Source organism: Pinus tabuliformis, chromosome X (assembly GCF_031772625.1).
Source record: "Pinus tabuliformis cultivar Carrire ecotype Pingquan chromosome X, CPIR1, whole genome shotgun sequence".
Taxonomy (NCBI): domain Eukaryota; kingdom Viridiplantae; phylum Streptophyta; class Pinopsida; order Pinales; family Pinaceae; genus Pinus; species Pinus tabuliformis.
The window spans coordinates 715380249-715404564 of record NC_142308.1 but is presented as its reverse complement, the minus strand read 5'-3'; the positions used below and the strand labels follow the sequence as shown (position 1 = coordinate 715404564).

Here is a 24316-nt window from a genome sequence, read left to right as displayed (position 1 = left end):
TTTTGCTGAAGATTTCAGCCATTTTGGGGGCATTCAGCAGCAACACTTACAGGTGGGTCGAAATACCCAGCAGCTGGAGGAGCTAGGGGAAATTGGGCGGAAATTCAGAGGTCAACACTTGGCCAATTCCTTCATGGGTTTTTGTGGGTTATTGGAGGAGAGCCTGGGGTTAATTTGTCGGAATTTTCTAAGCATCAGAGGAGGCCCTAGCAGCCATTTCTTGCAGCCATCAGCACTTGGGGACTTGCTTTCATCACTTGGGCTTTGCTAATTTGCCTTGAGCAAGCCCAGGTGCACACTTTCCAAACACCAAATTGTAACCCCGTGATTTTATAATAAAATGGCTCAGAGCAGCAAAGTTTTTGGCTCAATTTATGGTGTCTGATCTGTGTGTAAATTTCATGTGAGTTTTTGCTATGTTTGCTTGTTTATCATTCTTTATTTCTGTTAGGTATATTACAAAGGTAAAGAGGAATTTTTTTCATCAACACTTGCCGCCTACTGATCCAGGTGGATATTGGTGGCCACCTGCCTATTCCACTTGGACCTCCAACACTGTTTCCTTTTAGTTTCCTTAATTCTAGCACAGCTCTCTATTTTTGGCAGTTTTTTGGGTCCTAAACTTCTAAAGCCGTTTTGAGGTACTAAAAGACGTTTTCAAGGAAAACTGAGAAACCGAAAAAGGGTCAAAATTTGTTCCACAAATTCTATTTTTGCCTCCTCGTGGAGACTTTCGAAACAAGGTATTATTATAACCAAATGGAGATCATATGCCTAAGTTACGACCTCGAGATGTTGGCAGTCCAACTTACCCTGACGGGGCAGCAAACCGTTGGCGCTTCATCTCCTAGGGTTAGGGTTTCACACTTCTTCTTTATGATAAAAAAGGCCTTTGAGCCTCATTATAATGCAGTGCAAAAGGCATGCAACTGCCACATTTCTTCTTAGAGATAAGCTACCATTGCCCGAGCTAGTTTATTTCCATTCTGCATGTAAACAGTTTTCAGTACTTTGTTATTAATGAATTGAAGTTTTGTTTTTGTTGTAGCTCTGTGTCTCTGTTTATATCTATATTTCATTTCGTTCCTTCATAAATCTAGATCACCCACAAATCTATAGTTGTTGCAGTGTCCAAATGAACCATTGTCTCCTATAAAGAAGCCAACATCCATGCTATCATAGCACCTCGAATCTCCAAAGAATATTGACCATCTGTGGATGCAAAGGAACATAACCCTAGATCATAAGCCATGTAGCTAACTCCATCATCCCTCAAGTCACGATCATGGGCCAAAATCTCTAATTTTCATGTCATATGTTGTCTAGGACATCCTATAAAGATGATTGCATCCCCATACAGGATCATGATAAGTGAATTACATCTGTCAAGTTCTAAAAAATGGAAATTTGCACAAGTCAACTTAACAATCTTGAAATATGAAGCTCATGGTAAAAGCAACAAGCCATGCAAGGCTATTATCAACCAATGAACATGAGAATCCCTGTCATGCAACTCAAGTCCCCCAACAATTGAAACATCCTAAACTAGGTCAACTTCCTTATCCCAAGAGAATCCCCAAACAAGTGTAACATCAAGGGAAACTCCCTCGGTACGATAGAATCCAACAACCCTATCCTTGTACTCTATAATACTTCCATCAGCTACAATCATGGAATCAACCTCAACAGCAATCCTCCATCAAGATACCACATCTTTCCTCCTCAAGACAACTATAAGGCTCACGGATGGAAGAAACCAATGCAATATTTGGTAGTGTGAATAAATAATTGGATACCTAATATGGCATATAGTATCAGTGTCTGATTTCAGGCTATTCTGAGGAATTTGAAATTTCAAGGATTGACATCAACCAATTGGTTAGGAAGCTCAAGCTCACAAATAGCAAGATCATAGGCTCGTGTTTTCGTACACTTGTCTTAGTCCTTGTTTACTTACAAAATTATGCACTCTTTTGAGAACGAAGGAAAATATTTTCTTCCATGCTATTCAAACCAAATTTGAGACAGTAATCCTAATATACATGTATAATTCTTTTTGCATTGGAAAATATCCTTCTATATATAGTATAACTGTATAGACATGCATTTAGGCATTCAAAACTTATTTTACACCTGATAACTTATAAGTATGAATCCCACGAGAAAAGTTTTTTGCTGGAGACAGTAAGGAATACGACTTGCCTGTTCTGGCCGGAAGAAGAGACGATTCATATTTGCCAATTCCACTGTGTCATAGTCATACAGCAAAAGGCGCCCAATTCCACATCTTGCAAGCATTTCAGCTGCAACACTTCCTACACCACCAATACCCTGCACAACCAAACAGAAAACTTGTATCTGGACCTTGAAGCAAAGTTGAAAGAGTGATATTATTGTGAACAGGAATCAGTACAAATATTAACAAATCAAACTTTCTACCAAAAATAGTCTTGAAAGGAGAAGCCATAGCATACAGGGTTGATATAACATTCTAAAATAATTCAACAAGACCTACCAAAAAACTTCCTGACAAGAGCATAAATATGCAAGGAAGAACTCAATTTTCAACAAATTGTAAAAGATGTACATATACTTGCAGAGGCTGCTCATGTTCATTGTTGCTGGAAGATAATTCATGAGACCAACTAACCATATAAGTTTTTGGATAAACAGGTGTTTTCACCATAACAGATAAGATATAACATGTGATAACGCATGGCCATAGTAATTATTAAAGCATAGGAAGTGATCAGAACCACAATTAGTAAATCTTTAACTGTAGTAAAACATTAGAAGAGCACCCCGTGTATCATATAAGAACAATGACAAATAATGTTCATGTTCTCCAATGTAAGTTTCAAGTTTATAATAGATGAGAGTGTGAATGGTCCTCATCTATCAATACATGTTTCGCTCAATGATTGATATAAAAAAAGAAAAAGAATTGACTTGAATTGAATGAAATCAATTTCTTTACTAAAAATCCCAAAAGACCAACTAGCCTATGCATCAGAAAAGCTTACATGAAAAGCAAAATTCCATGATATGGCCATTATTGAACTAGGCGTCATTCTTGTCCCATAATATTGCTATAAGTGTCATGATATGAAAGGAGACCATGCAAATTTTGTTCCCTCTAGAGACTTAGATCAAAAGTGAAAATTAACTACATCAGTGTGATTTATAGATCATCTTCTCACACACAACTGCCATAAAGTGAATATAGTTATAACTGCAAAATGGATAGTCACAGGCAGAGGTTTATAAATAGACGGTCATCTGCAAAACTTAAAAAGTTTGAAGAGACATACAAGCATTCTGATAAACCAATCCTGAGGAACTTGCAGATGGTCTTAGCAACCATTAGACTGGCAAAGAAGTTCATTGCCAGCTTCATATTGAATTCGTCAACAGATTGCTACACTCTCTCTCCAATTTGAACTAGATTGAAAGGTGTAGCTGCCAATTTATTAATAGTTGTTACTGACAAGAAATTTTCTAGTAGGAGATGTTGGTGATAAGAAAGGATATGAATGGCACCATAACCCATAAAACAATTTCCCCTTGTAAGGGATGGATTTAGTCTGTATCAAATTAGACAAAAACATTGTTCTAGATCACCTTCAAATCTTGTAGCAGAAAAGTGTGCAAGTCTTGTGAGATGAGACTCCCATTATTGATCGAACAACCCTTTTTCCAATATAAAGTTGCATAAAAACCAGGCAGCAAGGGGATACACAGGAATTGAGACAAAGAAGCACTTTGTATTCATATGCCCTGGTGTTATGAAATGTGCAGTTGATTCTATTATTTGTTCAGGGAGTGTCATAACTCCCTCTCCACATTCTTCCAGTACCCAGATCAGAGATGTCTGGCCCTATTTATGGGAGAGGTTCTCACACTTATGTCTGGTTGGGGGTGTGAGTGGCTGAAGGATGCGAAATCTAAGTGAGGGCCACAGCCACACACACCCCCAACCAGACGCTACCCAATCGATCACATCTTTCTTTCTGGTGCTCCTAGACCAGGGCACAAGATTATGCGGGAGGAAACTCACATCGTTCATAGATCACGAGAAAAGAAATTAGAAGTTTCTCTTGACAAGAAGAATTTTTGTAGATAGTAGATTTACTTGTCTTTTCTAGTTTCTAGTACTTTTTATAACTGTTGCTGGCCCTATTTATGGGAGAGGTTCTCACACTTATGTCTGGTTGGGGGTGTGAGTGGCTGAAGGATGCGAAATCTAAGTGAGGGCCACAGCCACACACACCCCCAACCAGACGCTACCCAATCGATCACATCTTTCTTTCTGGTGCTCCTAGACCAGGGCACAAGATTATGCGGGAGGAAACTCACATTGTTCATAGATCACGAGAAAAGAAATTAGAAGTTTCTCTTGACAAGAAGAATTTTTGTAGATAGTAGATTTACTTGTCTTTTCTAGTTTCTAGTACTTTTTATAACTGTTGACTCTTTCATATTTATTATGGTATCACTTGTAAACAATATATGACATTTTAAGTTTGAAGTTTGAAGTTGGCAACTATAACTTATTGGTAATGTATTATGAATATGACACTTTGTAAAATCCTAATTCAGACCAGACCTGCACTAACTGAATATTGAACATGCAGCACTATTCACTTGTGAGTTTTTTTCCTGTTGGAGTCCCTACTACCTAGTGTGATTTCTGACAACAACACCATAATTTTCATGCTCAGTTGCAATACCACATTATTCATGGCCAATTTTGTGAAACCCACAATGTAATTTTGCATCACAGCTCCTTGCAGCCCAAGACTAAGAAGGCTCCCAAGACTCCAATATTATTCACCTACTGGTAGAGAAGATGTGGGGAAAAGCAATGCCAACAGAGCCACATCTTGATGGAGCAACTTGACGTAAAGAGACAACCAATGTTATCAGAAACAGACTGGTCATTGAACCAGTCAACCCCAAAACTGGGACCAAACTAGAACTGGATCGAAACCGGATAACAAAAAAAACAGTCAACCAAAAAATATATAAATTTTGAAAAAAAAACATATACATTCATATGCATCCATATGAATCCAAACCATTATACATAAATATGCAAAGTTCCTCATATATATAGCAAGGGTGCACATAACCAAAATAGCACCAAGTGCAATCCATCTCTGAACCAAAAATACATCAACAAAGAGGCTGAAGTGACAAAACTTACAGTACTTTTGCTTTAAATGTAAAATACACAGAGTATCGTAAGTAATATTTTTTATTAATAAAATGAAATGTACAACAGTGTTGAATTTTTTTATTTTTTTTTTCTTTTCACTTCTGGTTCACGGATACCATGGTCAGTGGTCCGCTACGTCCAGGATTGGAAGTCTCTAGGGTGGACCCCACCCGAAGGGGGTCACACCCCTCGGCCATCACAGACCTAACCCCAAGAGCTTTCGGGTTTCGACCCTGTGACCTCCCATTGGCGAGGCCCCGGCTTGACCAATTGAGCTAACCCTTGGGGCTAACAGTGTTGAATGTTACAATTAGGGCCTGCTTATATACTTAGGCAGGTGCTCTTTCATGAATGGTCATGTCCATTAAGACATGCCTCTTCATTAACTAATCATTAATTAACTATAATTATGATTATTATTTATTCACTCATATTTATTTTATTTTTATATAAATTGTATTTGTAACATTGCCTCTCTCTTCAAGAAGCTTTGTCCTCAAAGCTTAATCTGCTATTAATTTCTTCATTCGTCCACGTTATTTCGTCATGTGTAATCATCGATAGTATCACCTTGGAATTAGGGTTGTTCCATTTGTTTTTTTGTTGAAATTCTCCTTTTTTCCTTCTTTTTTTTCTTTTTTTCATTTTTTTTTACTTTTTATTTTTTTTGTATAACCCTTTTTTTAATAATTTTTTTAACTAAATAACTATAACAAATATGTTTATATATCAATTATAATTAGTTTTATAACAACTATAATTATTATATAATTTATCTAATTGTATTATTTATTTATTTATTTCTAAACCTATAATATATTATTTAACCAATCGATATGTATGTTAAGAATCTCTTTTCTTCTTATAGAATTTGCTTCAAATGAAAAAACCAAGACCCAAAACCCTAGACCAAGTCTTCCTCCAAGCACCAAGTCAGCCCTCCAAGTATCTCTTCCAAACAAGTCAAAGTTTGACCAAGTCAACAAAGGTCAAACCACCTTAAATTTGCTTCACTTCAGATTTTCGGCTCTCTACTTCAGATCTCCACTTTCAATTCCTTATAACAGCAAAGATCCTTCTATTTGGCATGTGTCAACCTTCCAAGAAGTCCTTCCTTCAAGCGAGTAATGTCTACAAAGTTCAACAAGAGTCAAACTAGGTCAAAACAAGATTTCAGCCTTCCTACAACCATGACCTGCAAATTTTCGGCCTCCTACGATTTGGACCTGCAATTTTCGGCTTCCTACAATTGTGACAGAAACCTTACTTCTTGCACATGTGAGAGAACAAGGCTCAAAAATCATATTTTCGGTGTTCTCCTTGAGATGTTGCCTTCTTCTAGGGCTTTTCTCCTTCTTGTCTTCCTTTTCTTGCTTGAGATTGAATTGCAGATGTGTGTTTCAAAGGAGGTCGAATTCTTCTTATATATAGGCTTTCCATGAGGTCGAATACCCCTCTCTAGGCCGACTTCTTGCTAGTAGGGCTGACTTGTGCTTGGAGGCTCATAAGGACTTTCTAGACTCAAAATAATATCTTTTACATGTTACATCTTGCCCAATAGGGTCTTATACAATTGACAAGGACTCTCTTGACTCAAGAAAAATATTATTTTGACTTGACAAACTCTAGAAGCATGGAGAACATGCTTGACCTAGTTGACCAATCAAAAGAAGCATGAAACCCATGCTTAAAAACAATATTTTCATTTCTTCTTTTTCTTGTAACGTAAGATATACATATTGACATGAGTACAATGACAATTATGAAGACCGAAACTAGTTACATTTTCCAACAGATCTAAGGGTTAGGGTTCTCTCATCATAATGAGAGACTAAAAAGGGAGAAAAAAGGCAAGAGAGCTCATTCATTCTTCATAAGCATTGTTGGAGAAGAGAAGTAAGGAGGAGGAGAAGAGTTGAGGCTATGAGAGCCAACTGCTGAAGGAGAAATCAAGCTACAGCAAGGAAGAGACCAACTATAGGAACGCAATTCCAGGAAGATTTGGAAGCCATTTTCCAGAACTGGTTTGAGGAGAATTCAGACCCCAGTTTAAGGTCTGATAGCAGAAGTTCAAACCTGAGTTTAAAGTCAAACTGTAGTGATAACAGACCCGAGTTTAAGAGTTGATTTTTAATGTACCTTAGACAAGTGGTTTCCCATGGGTTAGTCTCTACCTAGGGAAAAGTGTCCAAAATAATTATTTTCCTAAGTGTGACTTTATAAAGTGAAAGTGACTTTATAAGTAGTAAAGTCAATGTTAAATTATAAAGTGAAAAGTGACTTTAGACATAAAGTACAATGTGGGTACTTTATTTAATGGGTGAGTTAAAAAATAGAAAGTGAGAATTAAATGCACATTTATTCTCATCCATTGATCTAAATGAATCTAAGCCATTAGATTTTAGGGTTTCCCAAAAGTCATTTAGGGAAACAAAAGGGGGAAAAGAAAAGAGAGACTACATTCATTCTTCATGAGCAGATTGGAGAAAGGAGGCTAAGCGCTGGAAAAAAGTTCTGAAGAAGAAATTTGTTGCAGCAAGCTGAAGGAGTGATTTCTGGGCAAAGTTGGGCATTGAAGCCAAGGTTTAGAAGACAGCAAAAGGTACAGTACGAACAGCATTGAATGTTGTGAGTTGCACGTCGTTCGAGAGAAGTTTTTGAAAAAAAATGAAACAAAAAATCCGTATAGTCTGTACAGTGATACAGAAATCTATACAGTCTATATAGTCGTATCCATACATTACATATTTTCATCTTCAAGTGGGCATGGAAATCAAGGGAAAGTGGGCACTGTTTTCAAGGAGTTTTGGGCTGAAGAGATAAGTTGTATTTTGTTATTTTGTTTTGTCTACAAATGTATTTTTCCTAAACTTGAAAGATAAATAAATTTGAAGAGCTCTCTAACAGGTTTTCCCCGGAGAAGATTGAAGGGGTTTTTCCTGGGTCTAAGTTGACCAAAAATATATGTGTATTTTTATGTGTGTTGTTGGTCTGGTTATGTCCATATTTATTTTCAGCATGTGTTGACAGTCCCATGTGTTTTAATCTAAAAATTTCATTTCCAGAATTCTATATGTTAAATGTATGTTTATGGAAAAGGGCATTTAAGTTTTTAACTGAATGGTAGTGATGCGGTGAAATTAAAACCGGGTTGGGATTGTTGGAAACTTTTTTTTGTCATCAAATTTCAACATGGTATCAGAGCTACAGGTTGAAAATTGCAGTTTGAACAACAGACAATAGTTTGGGACAACAAACTAATATTTTGGGGACAGTAAGGTGAAATTTCACACAGACTGAACTTTTGGGACAACAAGGTGTGTTGGAAAGTTCATTTCACCATTTTCTTGGTTTTGTAAATTTTGGACAGTAGTCATGGCCATGTTCTTAAGGATAGAGGACAGACTTGATGGGATATCCAACTATGCCGTTTGGAAAGACAGAATTCAGACAGTGTTTTAGGAGGCAACAGTTTGGCACATAGTGCGGCAAGTGGTTGTACCTCCTACTACTACAGATGAACTTGTTGAATTCACAAAAAATAATGCAAAGGCAAAAAGGATTTTGATGGACAGTTTGAAGGATCGTGTGGTTCCTCAGGTGAAAGGAGACACATATGCATATCAGATGTGGACAGCTCTAATCACTCTCTATCAGAGTACCAATGAGAGCAGGGAGATGGTACTCGAAGAACAATTGAAGAACATCAAGATGACAAAGGCTGAAAGTGTAGTTCATTATCTTGGCAGGGTCAAACAGGTACGTGATGATTTGACTGTTATTGGTGAGACAGTTGCACCCACAGAGCTAGTCAGGATAGTTGTAGTGGGACTTCCTAAGTCTTGGGAGGTTTTTGGAGATGTTGTTACCTCTAGGGAGAATCTTCCCAATTGGGACAGATTCTGGGATAATTGTGTCCAGCATGAGATACAGAAGGCTGACAGTGGTGGGGTGAAGATAGCAGATTAGGAGGATGTAGCCTTGACAGCCAGGGGAAAGAACAAAGGGAAGGCCAAGAAAAGGGCCTCATCAGATGGAGCTAAGGGAAAGGAGAAGAAGAAGAAGAAAGATGCGGATATGTCCAAAGTCAAATGTTGGGCATGTCAGAAGATGGGACACTACGCTACTATGTGTCCTGAGAAGAAGAACAAGGGGAAGAAGGGTACTGCAGCTTAAGCAGAGGTGGAGCAGTTTGCTTCACAGTTTGACCAAGACTTTGCATTTACTATTTCTACATCTAGTAGGAGTACATCATCCGATGTGTGGTACATAGACAATGGGGCTTCTAGCCATATGACAAGTGCACAGGAGTTATTTTCAGAGCTTGCAGAGAGGGCACTTGATATTGAGATTGTACTAGGAGATGACCGCATTGTGAGAGTTGTTGGTGTGGGGATTGTGACCTTTGAGAGGGAGTCTTTGCCTCCTTTGAAGGTCATGGATGTTTTGTAAGTTTCGGGTATGAAGAAGAACTTGATTTCAGTGTCTTCTATGGAGGAGAAGGGGTTTGATGTTACCTTCTCAGAAGGGCAGGTATTGATGCATCCCAGGGGAGCTTCCATCACTTCAGCCAATGTGATTGGAGTCCGCTCTGGGAAACTATACAGGTTCAGTTTTCAGTCGGCAAGAGCATTGGTGAATAGCACATCTGGTAACACTCACACTAGTACCACCAGCAGTAGAGACTTGTGCGAGTTAAGGCACCAGAGGATGCCGCATATGCACCATGGAGCTTTGAGAGTATTGAGGGAGATCACTACTGGAATTCCTTATTTCAGTGTCGAGCATTATGAGGTCTACAGCGGGTGTGCTTTGGGCAAGTACACCAAGTTACCATTCCCAGCAAGCGACAACAGATCTACAGGTATACTAGACTTGATTCATACTGATGTTAGTGGTCGTATGTCTCATGTGTCTTTGGGTGGTTATGAGTATTAGGTTATATTCATTGATGACTACTCTAAGAGGCCTTGAATATATTTCCTGAAAACCAAGGGTGAGGTCTTCAGTCGCTTTAAAGAGTTCAAAGCTCTTGTGAAAAGCAAACAAGTAGAAAGATTCAAGTCTTGAGGTCAGACAATGGTGGTGAGTACATCGATGGTGGGATTTCTGACTTCTATGCACAGGAGGGCGTTAGGAGAGAGTTCACGGTTCCTTACAACACCCAGCAGAATGGGGTGTTTGAAAGGAAGAACAAAGCTATTGTTGGGGTTGCTAGAGCAATGATTCATGATCAGGGGTTGCCTTTGTTTTTGTGGGCTGAGGCCTGCAATACTGTTGTTTATCTTCAGAACAGGAGTCCTCACAAAGTATTGGGGAATATGACTCCGGAGGAGGCTTTCACTGGAGAGAAGCCTCATGTGGGACATCTTCATATCTTTGGATGTCTCACATATTCTTATATCCCCAAGGAGCAGAGGACGAAGTTGGAACCCATGGCAGAGAAGGGTATCTTTATGGGTTACAACGAGACTTCGAAGGCCTATCGGATCTTCATTCCTTCTAAACGGAGAGTGGTGATTAGGAGGGATGTGAAGTTCGAGGAGGAGAGGGCCTATCAGAGATCACAGGAGTATGATGAGAGAGAGTCACAAACTTCTCCTCAGCAGGGAGGTCAGGTACAGGGAGCAGGACCTCAAGGTTCTAGATCGACTGGTACAGGAGGTACTTCAGTGTCAGTGACATCTGGGGCACCAGTGGTGAGTTCACCGAGCACTTCTTTAGGGATTCCATTGGTACAGAGTTCACATGGCACTTCAACTGACACAAGCACAAGTGCCAGTACAGGTTCTTTGAGGACAGGTGTTGGTACAGACACACCAAGGTCAGTTGGCAGACCTTCAGGTTCACCAGACTGGGGGGGTAGAGGATGAGGTTCCCTATGGGGAAGCTTCTTCAGGGAAGAGGAGGCCCAAGTGGCTTCAAGACACCTTGAAGGAAGCGGAGTTCGTTGGTCCTCCGAAGAGGGTGAACAGGGAGAGTGTGCCACCTAAGCGGTTTTGCAGTTATGTAGCCAAGGCTACCAACATTGTTGACTCTGAGCCTACTAGCTATGAGGAGGTTGCCATCCAGGAGGTATGGAGAGAGGCTATGGTGGAGGAGTATGCCTCTTTCATTAAGAACAATGTCTGGGAGGTGGTGCCTAGGCCTAAGGGCAAGTCAGTTGTGACTTCCAGGTGGTTCCACAAGATCAAGCATGTTGTGGATGGCAGCATTGAGAAGTTCAAGGCGAGGTTTGTGGCTAAAGGGTTCTCACAAATAGAGGGAGTTGACTATGATGAGACCTTCGCTCCCGTAGCTCAATACACTTCTATCCGGTCCCTTAATTCTATTGCTGCAGAAATGGGTTGGCAGATCTATCAAATGGATGTGAAAACCACATTTTCGAACGGAGTTATAAAGGAGGAGGTGTATGTTGAGCAGCCACGGGGTTTTGAGGTACTTGGGTGGGAGACCCATGTATGCTGGTTGAGGCGAGCACTCTACGGACTTAAGCAAGCTCCAAGAGCTTGGTATTTGAGGATTGATACTTACTTGCAGCAGATGGGTTTCACGAAGAGTGATGCAGATCCGAACCTATACTACATTGTTGTAGGGGATGATCCACTCATTCTTGTGTTGTATGTTGATGACTTGTTCATTACTGGGGCAGAGAGACTGATTAGTGGTTGCAAGGAGGATCTTGCTATGGAGTTCGAGATGAAGGACATTGGGCTGATGCACTACTTTTTGGGGCTTGAGATGCGGCAGGGGCAGCATGTTGTGGATGTGTTGAGCAGATTTCCCATGGCCGACTATAGACCCATGTCTACACCTATGATCACCAACTGGAAGAAGCTTCATGCTTCAGATTCTAGTTTGGTGGATCCCACATTGTATAGGCAGCTTATTGGGTCCTTGATGTATCTGGTCAACACTAGGCCAGATATATGCTTTGCAGTGAACACACTTAGCCAATTCATGGTTGAGCCCAAGAAGGTGCACTGGGTAGTTGCAAAGCACATTCTTCGCTATGTGCAAGGGACTGATGACAATGTTGCACCAAGTTTCGGGGACAAGGAGGCAAGGGAGCGGCAATACGCAAGAGCGGCCTCTACAAAAGCTCCCCACCAATTTTTAGGAAACGTGGGGGGACGTCGAGGTCTTAAAACCTAATAAATATAAAATATAGATCGAGGAATCATATAACTAAAACAAATTTAAAACGAAAAGCATGATCATTGATATCATTATCATATAAATTATAATCATACATCAAACATGTAATTTTGTAACTGTATAGTGTAACTACTAGTCTACTAACTTACTAACAATGCACAATGAAAATAAATTATAAAATTATAAATGTTTAATGTTTTAAACTTTAAACTTTAAACCATAATGATGTTCCATTTCCAACTATGAACATTGAATATTGAATAATATAAAATTCAAGTCTGATACATCAGGAGCAGCGTTCCGTTCAACGAAGGAGTAGATAGAAGGCTGCTTGGTGATGGTGGCAGTGTTCCATTCAACAAAGAAGCAAACAGAAAATGAAATGTGAAATTAACATAATGTAAACCCTTCCTGGTCAGTTAACAAAAATTAAGAATTGCAATTTTTTTGTTTCATAAAAAAAATTGGTGATGGCGATAGTGTTCAATTCAACAAAGGAGCAAACAGAAAATGAAATGTGAAATGAACATAATGTAAAACCTTCCCAGTCAGTCAACAAATATTAAAAATTACGATTTTTTTGTTTCATAAAAAAAAATTGCGAATTTTTTCTAGGTGAACGACCCCTTAAGAACCCTTAAGGCCCCTTTCACCTAAGAAACAACCCCAAAAATGGAGGAAACGACCCCTTTCAAGTTTCCTCGCGTACCTTGCTTTTTGGGAGCGTGGAGAAACGTCCCCCTCTCGTCCCCAAGTCCCCAAAGCTCCAGGGAGCTAGGAAAATCGACCCCCAAGAGGGGGGACGCGACCCCGTGGAACACTGGCTGATGATTATGGTCTAGACTATAGGCGGGGAGATGGAAAGAGTAGGTTACAGAGATTCAGATTGAGCAGGTTGTGCTTCTGACAGGAAAATCACTTCAGGGTGTTGCTTCGGATTGGGTTCGGCAGTTGTGTTGTGGTTCAGTTGAAAGCAAAAGTCAGTTGCTTTGAGCTCTTCTGAGGCTGAGTATATGGTTGCTAGCCAGGCTAGTTGTGAGGCCATTTGGCTTCGCAAGTTGTTGTATGGCCTATTTGATTAGGAGTTGAGACCGACGATTATTCACTATGATAATCAGAGTTGCATTAAACTCACGGAGAATCTAGTGTTTCATGATAGGTCAAAACACATTGACATCAGATATCATTTCATCAGGGACTATGTTCAGAAGGGGGCAATGAAGCTAGGGTATATACCAACAGATGAGCAAGTGGCCGATGTTCTCACGAAGTCCTTGCCAAGAGGCAAGCATGTCCATTTCAAGGACAAAATGGGTGTGGTGAGAAACACTTTCCTCGGTAAGAGGGAGTGTTGATTTTTAATGTACCTTGGACAAGTGGTTTCCCATGGGTTAGTCTCTACCTAGGGAAAAGTGTCCAAAATAATTATTTTCCTAAGTGTGACTTTATAAAGTGAAAGTGACTTTATAAGTGGTAAAGTTAATGTTAACTTATAAAGTGAAAAGTGGCTTTAAACATAAAGTACAATGTGGGTACTTTATTTAATGGGTGAGTTAAAAAATAGAAAGTGAGAATTAAATGCACATTTATTCTCGTCCCTTGATCTAAGTGAATCTGAGTCATTAGATCTTAGGGTTGCCCAAAAGTCATTTAGGGAAACAAAAGGGGGAAAAGAAAAGAGAGACTACATTCATTCTTCGTGAACAGATTGGAGAAAGGAGGTTGAGAGCTGGAAAAAAGTTATGAAGGAGAAATTTGTTGCAGCAAGATAAAGGAGTGATTTCTGGGCAAAGTTGGGCATGAAAATCAAGGTTTATAATACAGCAGAAAGTACAGTACGAATAGCATTGAATGTTGTGAGCTGCACACCGTTCGAGAGAAGTTTTTGAAAAAAAATTGAAAAAAAAAATCCGTACAATCTGTACAGTGGTACAGAAATCTGTACAGTCCGTATAATTGTATACTTACAGTACATATTTTCAGCTTCAAGTGGGCATGGAAATCGAGGCAAAGTGGGCACGGTTTTCAAGGAGTTTTGGGCTGAAGAGATAAGTTGTATTTTGCTGTTTTGTTTTTTCTGCAAATGTATTTTTCCTGAACTTGAAAGATAAATAAATTTGAAGAGCTCTCTAACAGGTTTTCCCCGGAGAAGATTGAAGGGGTTTTGCCTAGGTCTAAGTTGACCAAAAATCTGTGTATTTTTATGTGTGTTGCTGGTCTGGTTATGTCCATATTTATTTTCAGCATGTGTTGACAATCCCATGTGTTTTAATCTGAAAATTTCATTTCCAAAATTCTATATGTTGAATGTATGTTTATGGGAAAGGCCATTTAACTGAATGGGAGTGATAAGGTGAAATTAAAACCGGGTTGGGATTGTTGGAAACTTTTTTTTGTCATCAAATTTCAACATTAAGGCCTGTTCCAGCACTGAAATAGGGGCAAGTTCAGCCCTGTGTTTTCAGGAGACCAGCCCCGAAAATTTCGGGGCAGATTTTTAAGAGGTTCAGGCCAGAGATTTAAGGTGATACTGGCCCGCGGTTTTAGGAGTCTTCCAACACGAATTTTAAGGTGATTATTCAGGTCAAATCTTCAGCAGAGACAGTAGGTCTGTGGTTCATTTTCTCATGCTGGAAACTTGCTGCCGGTGACACGCAGACTGAGAGATTCAAGTCTGTTTCGCAGCAGCCTTGTGGAGTAGTGATTGTTGAGTATAGGCACAAGGTTTTAGTGGGCAGAGCTCAGTTTTTCCAGTGACTGTCTGTGGATAAATCCCAAGGCAGAAGTCTCACAAAGGCACTGGGCAGAGGTCTGACAGAGGCGCTGTGTTCAAGGACAGAGGCGCATTTTTCTGGAAGGATGAGCACAAACTTCAAGGGAGAGATAAGTACTTGAAATGTATTTTGGTATGTAAAAATTTCTCTGAGAATTAGCAAATAAAATCCTCCTTAAGACTGATTTCCCCTTGAGGATTTCGAGGGTTAGAGATTGACCAAAAATCAATGTGTCAAACTTGTGTGAATGCTTGTCTCAAATTTTCTATCAGCTGAAAAGTCAAATAGTAATGATAACCTGTAATGTTTCTTTTAAAATTTGCATTAAGTTTATATATATCAGCATGATGATTTGGGGCTGTGGACATTAAACCATATGCAAAGAAAACTGAAACTGGGGAGGGCTACAGAAACCTTAAAATTTCAACATTCTTCACTACACAATCTAAGTTAGCTTGACCTCTAGGAACACTCTCCTTAGGTTAGGAAGCCCCTGCCTTAGCCTTAAAATGAGAGGCAAGGTCACTGAGGTAACAGTGGGTGGTTTGCCTGAGAGTCACCTCTTGGCCCTCCCACTGGGGTTAGGACTTTTTCCTTTAGTTGGGAAATTGAATCACAACAAGACCCTTGTAAGTTACTCTAAAAATTGGAAGCTTCCATTGTAAAATGTAGGCTGCATATGACTGGGTTGATGGTCCATTGAGATGATGTAGTATATCTTCCATGATCCTTAAAGAATGTGCCACCCTTATAAGACACTTAAAAGAGTCAACTTGGTAGTATGGTAATAAAAATAACTTAGCTGAAAATGATGGGCATATATTATTGTCGGTTACGATGACGGCCACAGGCAGATTCTTATGTGAATAAAGCAAATTTTCATCTCATCTCTCAAAAAGTTACTGCCGAAGCAAAAGAGGATTGTCACACATGCCTTTTTAATTTACATTCAAATTGATTGGCCTTATGGTGTCATAAATTTATGTATGGTAAGTAAGATATAACATGAATAATATCCAACCAAACTGGTAAAAAGGCGAACTAGTATTCCATGATATCCTTTTCAAAATATACATACCATAGTTGCCACATTCACCTGTACATCTGTGGCCTTAAAAACTTGACATGTTTCAGAACTTTTCCAGGATCTAGCATATTCTACTCATTTCCCCCAAAGAAACATAAAATATGAAATTTAACTCTGTCTAAAATAAGCCTTCAGGATAGGCTGTCCAGATTCTGTAGTTAAATCATGACTTTGCCAACAAACATCAGGTACATCTCTTTCTCATATTACAAAAGCAGCAACCTTACAAGAGGGGGATGGGACACATACAACAATGGAAACTGAGAATTCTCGAATCCGCTCATAGTTGTTCACAATACCCATTCGCTTCAATGCCATAAGTCTACTGTATGGATTACTGTCCACTACTTCAGAGCTCATATCCTGGTCTCCACGTCAGGCAAGACAAGAATGTTACCTTAGGAATTAAGCAAGCATCGACAGAACATCTGAATTAAGGAGAATGATAACGTGTCTTGAACAAATGAAACCATGGGATTGTGAAATTGCAACCTTCACTTTTGGGCGTCGCATAGGCACACCTTTTACACTCGTGGAAATCTGCTCTGCATGATGTTGCAACTGTACAGTAAATATGGAAGCAAAGAATGAGAACCACAATTAATCAACCTTACAAAGCTTGAGATACACAACATCAATAGCATCAGAAGAAACAATATACAGTATGTGATTTCACACCTCAAGATGCTTCATGAATCTTCTGGATAAACAGGACAAATTTCTCACATTAAAACGGTGTAAAACATGAAAAGGCTTAACCATATAAATGTCCACCTGCATTATGTAGGTTAATATAGGACAAGATTTGCAAATAGAAAAATTACAGAAGAGATACACAGTTATATTATTCACTTAAATGGCCATGATATCTCCAGATCTAAAGTATGGTTGCACTTTCTTGTCTTGTAAAACAAGTCCAGATCTAGCCAAATCCTTTATGCTAATCACAATTACACAGGTTGCTAAAGAAGCATTCTGTCAGTGTCACTTTTAAATTAGTGGAAGCTCTAAATAAATTAGTTACTGAGGAAATTTCTAAGCTTAACCCATCCACTGAGAATTGAATCCTTATGCTGTGATTCAGTTAAAAGTCTGCTCTGAGTTTTCATTAAATTCCTTCGCTCAGCCAACTGAGGACTACTTGTTTAGCTTGAAGAACAATCTCAGATCACTAAATATTGAACTAATGATTTCGTAGAACCAACCATAATATTAATTTCTATAACATGTCCTCCTCACCCCCCCACCCCCATAATATACCAGGCAAAACTTCAAGCAATTTAGAGCAAAATTACAACTTGTGCAAGCAAATGTTTCCAAAAATATTTGATAATTTCCTTTGACACCTTTTAACAAACAATTAGAGCACAAACTCAGAAATTCACTTTCAAAGGACAATCACAGACTTGTCAAACAATTTGTGAACAAACTTGGAGAACAGAAAAACTGAGGCAAACACTGTTCTTTATTGAGAGCAAACATTAGTTTTACACTGCCACTGGAAGGAGTACACCTGGAATAAGCTCCACTTGATGAGAAATTGAATAGATTATGCCTTCTTAATAGACAGTCTGCTACAGGAGAATAGCAGAAGTGACACAAACCGAAGGAAATCTTCAAATCAGGAATAGAAATGTCAGCTGGCTCCTTAACACTCAGGATTCGACCCTCTCCATCTGAAATGCATATATACTGCTCGGCATTCTAATGATACAGTGCCTTGTAAATGTGTCCTCTCTCCTTAACAATTTGGCCCTCCCTTTTTGGACAGAGATCAAGCTTTCATGGGGCACTAATATTTTTGGGAATGGTGGATGACTTATCTCTTGGAGAAGAGATGAAAAACTCGGCCTTCCTTTGGTTATACACCCTGCTTCAAGGTAAGACTGGAAATTCCAATTCGTACCTCTGTCTTGCTTCAGATCTGGAACATATGGTCCAGGGATGGACTGATGCAAAAATCTGGACAGTTCGGCCTTAATACAAGCTCCAATAAACCAGTCTCATCCTCTCTAGAAATTGCACAGATCAGATCTTGTCACCGAGGCATTCGGCCTCCTTGTCTTGTTGAATAATTTCAACTCGGTACTGGAACAATTGTAATTTAAATTTCTGAGCATATTGGACCCTCTATATACTCGGTCTCTGGTTACAAAAACTCGGCCCTCACAGTGCTGATCCAGTATCCAACTCGACCCTCCTATAATTTCCGAACACGTCCTCTGGTACTGGGATAAGGAGAAACGTAAATTTTCTTTGGCACCTTGGGCATAACAAGATCTGGAAATTACTAGCAATTACTCGTCCTTGAAACTGAACAACATGGCCTTACATGGATGTGGCAACAAACTTGGCCTTGATGCAAGTCGGCCTTGAGGAATAATTCAGAAATCGTTCACCCAATCCTTGGTATTCAGCCCTACTGAAGGAGATGAACTCGGCCCTTGAAGATAGTATAGCCCTGCAACTAACTAAAATCACAAAAATGGAGTTCCCTGCAAACAATGACAATTAGATCTTCAGAAATGAATAGGCAACTAATCCAACTATGGTGGTAAATAGTGTCCACCGAAGAAGGAAGAGAACTAGCTAAAGTGGCAAGAGATCCACCGAAACTCGAGTGAGGGTTCCACTTGAAACCCTCAAGATACAAACTCGCTTGAGTTTCTCACCAATAACAATAAGATATAATGGAATAAAATGATCAATCATTGAGCTCCATCCTCCTTTTATAATCTTTCATTGAGACTTCTCCAAACTTCTAGATTTTCTTTTAATATTATTTTATTGAAGAAGTCACTTTTCTCCTCCTAAGTGACATTTGCCCCTTTTTATTATTATTTACCCCTTTTAATTAATAATATCAAAATTGGATAAATTTTTCTACGCATCTCCTAGATCAATTTCCTTCTCGCTAGCCTACAGGAGATAACTAGGCAAGCGAAACCATGTCTCCAGCTCATGAGATAGGGGACATTACAGTCCTCCCCGTCTGAAATTGCTTGCCCTCAATCAATTTTAGCCCTGGATGCTGCAATATATGTTCGCCCTCCCATGTAGCATTTTCTAAAGGCAAATCTTTCCAATGCACAAGATATTCTTTGATCACCCTCCTCCTCAACCTTCTCTCTCTTACCCCCAGAATCTCCTCGGGAATTAACACCAAGTGTCCCTCCTCATCCAAGGGGTTTAGCTCAGATGAAGTGACAACCTGTTGTCCCACTACCTTCTTCAAGCAAGACACGTGGAACACACAGTGTATCTTACTTCCTTTTGGAAGCTCCAACTCATAAGCCACTTCTCCTATCCTCCTGATGATCTAATAAGGCCCATAAAATTGTGGCTTAAGCTTCTTTGCGCCCTTGTACTTAAGGGAAGACTGCCTATAAGGCTGCAAGCGCAAGCAAACTACGTCTCCCACCTCAAAGCTCTGCTCTATCCGGTGTCGATGTAATCATCCTAAATAGGAATACAAGTGATAACAAGCAAATAACATGTGCAGCAATTCACAAAAACGAAATACACATTAAGCATCCACAGAAAAGCTATAAATAGGGAACTGCTGAGCCATTTTATTAAGTACTTGAAGGCAAAATACAATAGATAACAAGATGGTGCACCTGGGCTTGTCTCAATGGACAAGCATGACCAAACCTAGGTGGGAAAATGGCTGAGCTGAAGGCTGCCCAGCTGCTGCACCAATCTGCACTGCGCTGCCCAGAAAACTGCCTCTCTATTGAAGTTCGAATGGCTGGAAAGTGCACTTATACTGCCCAGAAATTTATGTGCTTTTAACCCCGGACTCCTTGGCCTAAACCCAGAAAAACCCAGAAAGGATTTTAGCTAGTTTAGACTTCTGAAATTCGACCCCCTTGGAGCCCCACTCCAGTTGCAGCGGCAAAACTCGGCCTACTGGAAACTACCTATCAATCCTTCTGAAAACACCCCCAAAGTGTTGGGTTCACCCTTGCTATCCAACCCCTAACTTCCCGGATGAGCTCTTGGCCAAAATCACCTGCTCCCAAGCTGCACAAAAATTTGTTGAGTGGCCTCTGCACTGTCTCTTAGCCCAGCAATTCGAACTGCTAGAACGTTGGCTCAGCTAGCTGTAAAACCTAGCAAGAATGTTGGTCTCTTGCTGCTACCTCAACTCTCTAAATCCCCAACAAACAATCTAATCTTTGTTGGCCTCTATCTCCCTCTGTGTATTCTTTGGATGCCCAGAAATACGCACTCCCTGCTTTGCGTTGGTTAATGGTGCTATGTCACTACCCCGGAACTCCTGAAATCCTTGTGGAGCTACCTCCCTAGGGCGGGCACAGATGGTCCCCCGAAGTAGAGGTTGAATATCTCGCTTGAGAGACTCGTGGCTAAACAATCGGTTGACTCAACTAAACAGTAAAGTGAACAGTTGATTAGTTTGTTTGCAAATGTCAAAGATGAAACCAAAATTAGAGTTGATCTCTCCTTATAACTTCTTGGGCCTCCTTAGCCTCATGTGGGCCCCTCCATCCACCCATTCGACTTTCCCTCCAAGCTATTCAAATGGCTAATTCGAACTCCCATGTGGGTGGCCCCCACATTCCACTAGCATCCAAATAAAGTCGATTTGGCTCCTAAGTCCCTAAGTCGAAAGTGTGGGGTCCTCTTCCTTAGTCAAAACTATGCAAAATTGTGTAGCAGCACCCTGTTACAAATGTGTTTGAGAAGGGGCATGACATTCCTCCCCTCCCAAATGTTGTTTGCCCTCAAGCAACCTCAAAGTTGGGTGCTCCAATATGTGCTCACCCTCCCAGGTGGCATCCTCATCCAACAAGTTCTTCCAGCGCACCAAGAACTCCCTAATGGTCCTGCTCCTCAGTTTCCTTTCCCTGCTCTCCAAAATGGCCTCCGGTTCCAACACCAAGTGGCCCTCATCATCTAGTGGGGGTAGATGAGTTGTTGTTGTCACCTGTTGTCCCAACACCCTTTTAAGGCATGAGACATGAAAAACGTTGTGGATCCTGCTCCCCTGAGGCAGCTCTAGCTCATAGGCCACCTCCCCAACTCGTCTAATCACCTGGTAGGGCCCATAGAAGCGTGGTTGTAGCTTCTCGGCCCCCTTCTGCTTCAGCGTGGACTGCCTGTAAGGCTGTAGCCGGAGGTATACCAAGTCCCCCTCCTCAAAGTGTCTCTCTATCCTGTGTCGATCTACGTAAACTTTCTGCTGATTTTGGGTTGTCACCAAATTATCCTTGAGAGCCTTGAGGATATCTTGGCTCTCTTGGACCCAGTATTTGGCCTTTGGGGCCCAGTTGTCTCCAAAAACAATATCAGCAAAAGACAATGCATCATATCCATAAAGAGCACAGAAAGGAGTCATACCGATGGACATGTGGTGCATGGTGTTGTAGCAGTACTCACCCAGATGCAACCACCGAATCCAAGTCCTCTGTTGACCGATCACGTAGTTCCTCAGGTACCCCTCTAGCCACTGATTAACTCTCTCGGTCTGGCCATCTGTCTGAGGGTGGTAGCTGGTGCTAGGAGTGAGCTCAGTCCCGACCAGTTTGAAGAGTTCCTGCCAAAAGCCTCCCATGAATCTGTTGTCCCTGTCGCTCACTATGTTCTTGGGGAGCCCATGCAATCTGAAAATCTCCCAGAAGAACAGTTCTGCAACCTGTGCAGTCGTGTACCTGGTGGGGATGGCGAAAAAGTGGGCAAATTTGGTCAACCTATCGACCACTACGTAGATGCAGTCCTTCCCCTGCACTATGGGGAGCCCTGTGATGAAATCCATAGAAATACTTTCCCATTTCCCCTCAGGGATGGGAAGTGGTTGTAGCAATCCTGCGGGGTGGATTAGTTCCCCCTTGTTCCTCTGACAAGCCTCACACTCCCGTACGTGCTGCAGCACGTCCCCCTTGAGGCCCTTCCACATGAATCTCTCCCTGATAGCCATATAAGTTTTCTGGAACCCCTGGTGCCCGGATAGTGGTGAATCATGTGCTACCTGGAGCACCCTCTCCCTCAACTGCGAGTTGGACACTAAGAAATGCACCCGTTGTAATAGATGACCTCATCCATCACTCAGTAATGCTCATCTGCATGGGTACCCTCCAATATCTCGCATGCCCTCCTGTCTTTGGAGTACTCCACCAACAACTGAGCCTTCCAATCATGGCAGATGCTCATGAGGGATAACCCAGTTGGTCTTCAAGATAGAGCATCGGCCACCACATTGTGCTTTCCCCACACATACTCTATATCGAAGTCATAGGCCTGCACCTTGCTAACCCATCTCTATTGCCTGTCATTGAGGCCCTGCTGCCCAATGAAATGTTGAAGACTGTTGTGATCAGTCTTCACTTGAAACCTGTTGCCCACCAAGAATTGGCCGAACTTGGCCAATGCATGCATAATGGCCAGCATCTCCTTGTCATATATGGAATATGACAGCTCATGCGGTAGGAGCTTCTGACTCTCGAAAGCAATGGGATGCCCCTCCTGTGACAATACTACTCCAACTCCTACCCTGGATGCATCACACTCCACTGTGAATGGTTGGGAAAAATCCGGAAGTGCCAAGACTGAGCAACTGCTCATCACCTCCTTAAGGCGGTCGAAAGCAACCTGTGCCCCATCAGTCCATGCAAAAGCCCCTCTTGGTCAAGTCAATCAAGGGCGCTGCGAGCCTTTTGACAAACTTCCAGTAGTAGGTGCAAATGCCCAAGAAGCCCCTCAGCGCAATCACATCTCGGGGTACTGGCCAATCCCGAATGGCCCTGATCTTTACCTCATGGACCTTCACCCCATCAGCACCAATGATATGCCCTAAGTAGAGCATCTCTATCAACCCAAACTCGCACTTGGAGAGCTTGGCATAAAATTGTTGCTCCTCCAGAATGCATAGTACCTCCTCCAAGTGTTGGAGGTGCTCCTCCCATGTCTGGTTGTAAATCAGAATGTCATCGAAGAAAACTAGCACGAACCTCCTCAACTGTCCCTGGAAGACATGGTTCATGCATGACTGGAAGGTGGTCGGAGTGTTGGTCAGCCCAAATGGCATGACCAAGAACTCAAAGTGCCCATAGTGGCACCGAAAAGTTGTCTTTGGGATATCCTGATCCCTCACCTGATCTGGTGGTACCCTGAACGCAGATCAATCTTAGAGAAGTACTTGGCTCCTCTAAGCTCATCCATCAGCTCATTTATTGGGGGAATAGGGTACCGGTTCTTCAATGTCTTTCGATTGAGGGCCCAGTAGTCAATGCGCATCCGAAGGGTTCCATCCTTCTTCTTCACCAATACTACTGAAGAAGCGAAGGGATTGGAACTTGACCTGATGTGGCCCAATGCTAGCAACTCCTAGATGGCTTTCTCTATCTCGTCCTTATAGACCTTGGTATGCCTATAAGGGGTGATGATCATTGCCTGCACACCCAACTCCAACTCAATAGTGTGCTCAAATCCCCTGTCTGGTGGCTGCCCTGGTGGAATGTCCCCAAACACCATCGCATACCTGTCCAACAAAGCTTTTATGTCTGTTGGTGGTGGTTGAGCCTGTCCCCGAGCCTCTAAGATCCTCAGCTCAACTGCGCATGCAATGTCCCCATGTCATAGGTCTGCCTCCATCCTGTGGGTCGAGACTCGAAACTATCTGAGGTGGATAAGACAGCATGCCCCTCAAAACTACCAGTTTGCCATCCGGCCCAATGAACTCCATCTTTGGCTTCCTCCAATCTGTTGTGATTCGCCCAAGGGAATACAGCCACTGGACTCCCATCACCACGTTGGTGTCGGGCACATCGACCACTAAGAAATAGTTCGTCATCGAGTAGTTCCCCATAACTACTGTCAAGGAGGGCACATATCTAGTGCATTGTATGGTACGGTCACCTGGTACTAGGACTGAAAAGCCCTCGAACTCAGTCGTGGTGAGGCCCCTCCTCTGCACCAACTAGGCATCTATGAAATTGTGGGTAGCCCCACTGTCAACTAGAACTGATACCCTCTACCCCTGTACAATGCCTTTGATCCTCAGTGTCAAAAATTTGGGAATCCCGCATAAGGAAGCAAGGACTCCCCCGGCTGGGGCAA

General features: G+C 41.3%; 1 protein-coding gene across 1 annotated transcript in view; it reads right to left on the bottom strand.

Moving 5' to 3' along the window:
- The window catches only part of LOC149141963 (ubiquitin-like modifier-activating enzyme 5), a 479516-nt gene that overhangs the window by 434394 nt on the left and 20806 nt on the right, over positions 1-24316 (bottom strand). The window contains exons 2-4 of the mRNA XM_089447610.1: positions 16730-16798; positions 16487-16600; positions 2203-2331 (exon numbers count right to left, since the gene is read on the bottom strand). Coding sequence (XP_089303736.1) covers positions 2203-2331; positions 16487-16600; positions 16730-16798 — 312 coding nt within the window. The remainder of the gene's footprint in view (positions 1-2202; positions 2332-16486; positions 16601-16729; positions 16799-24316) is intronic.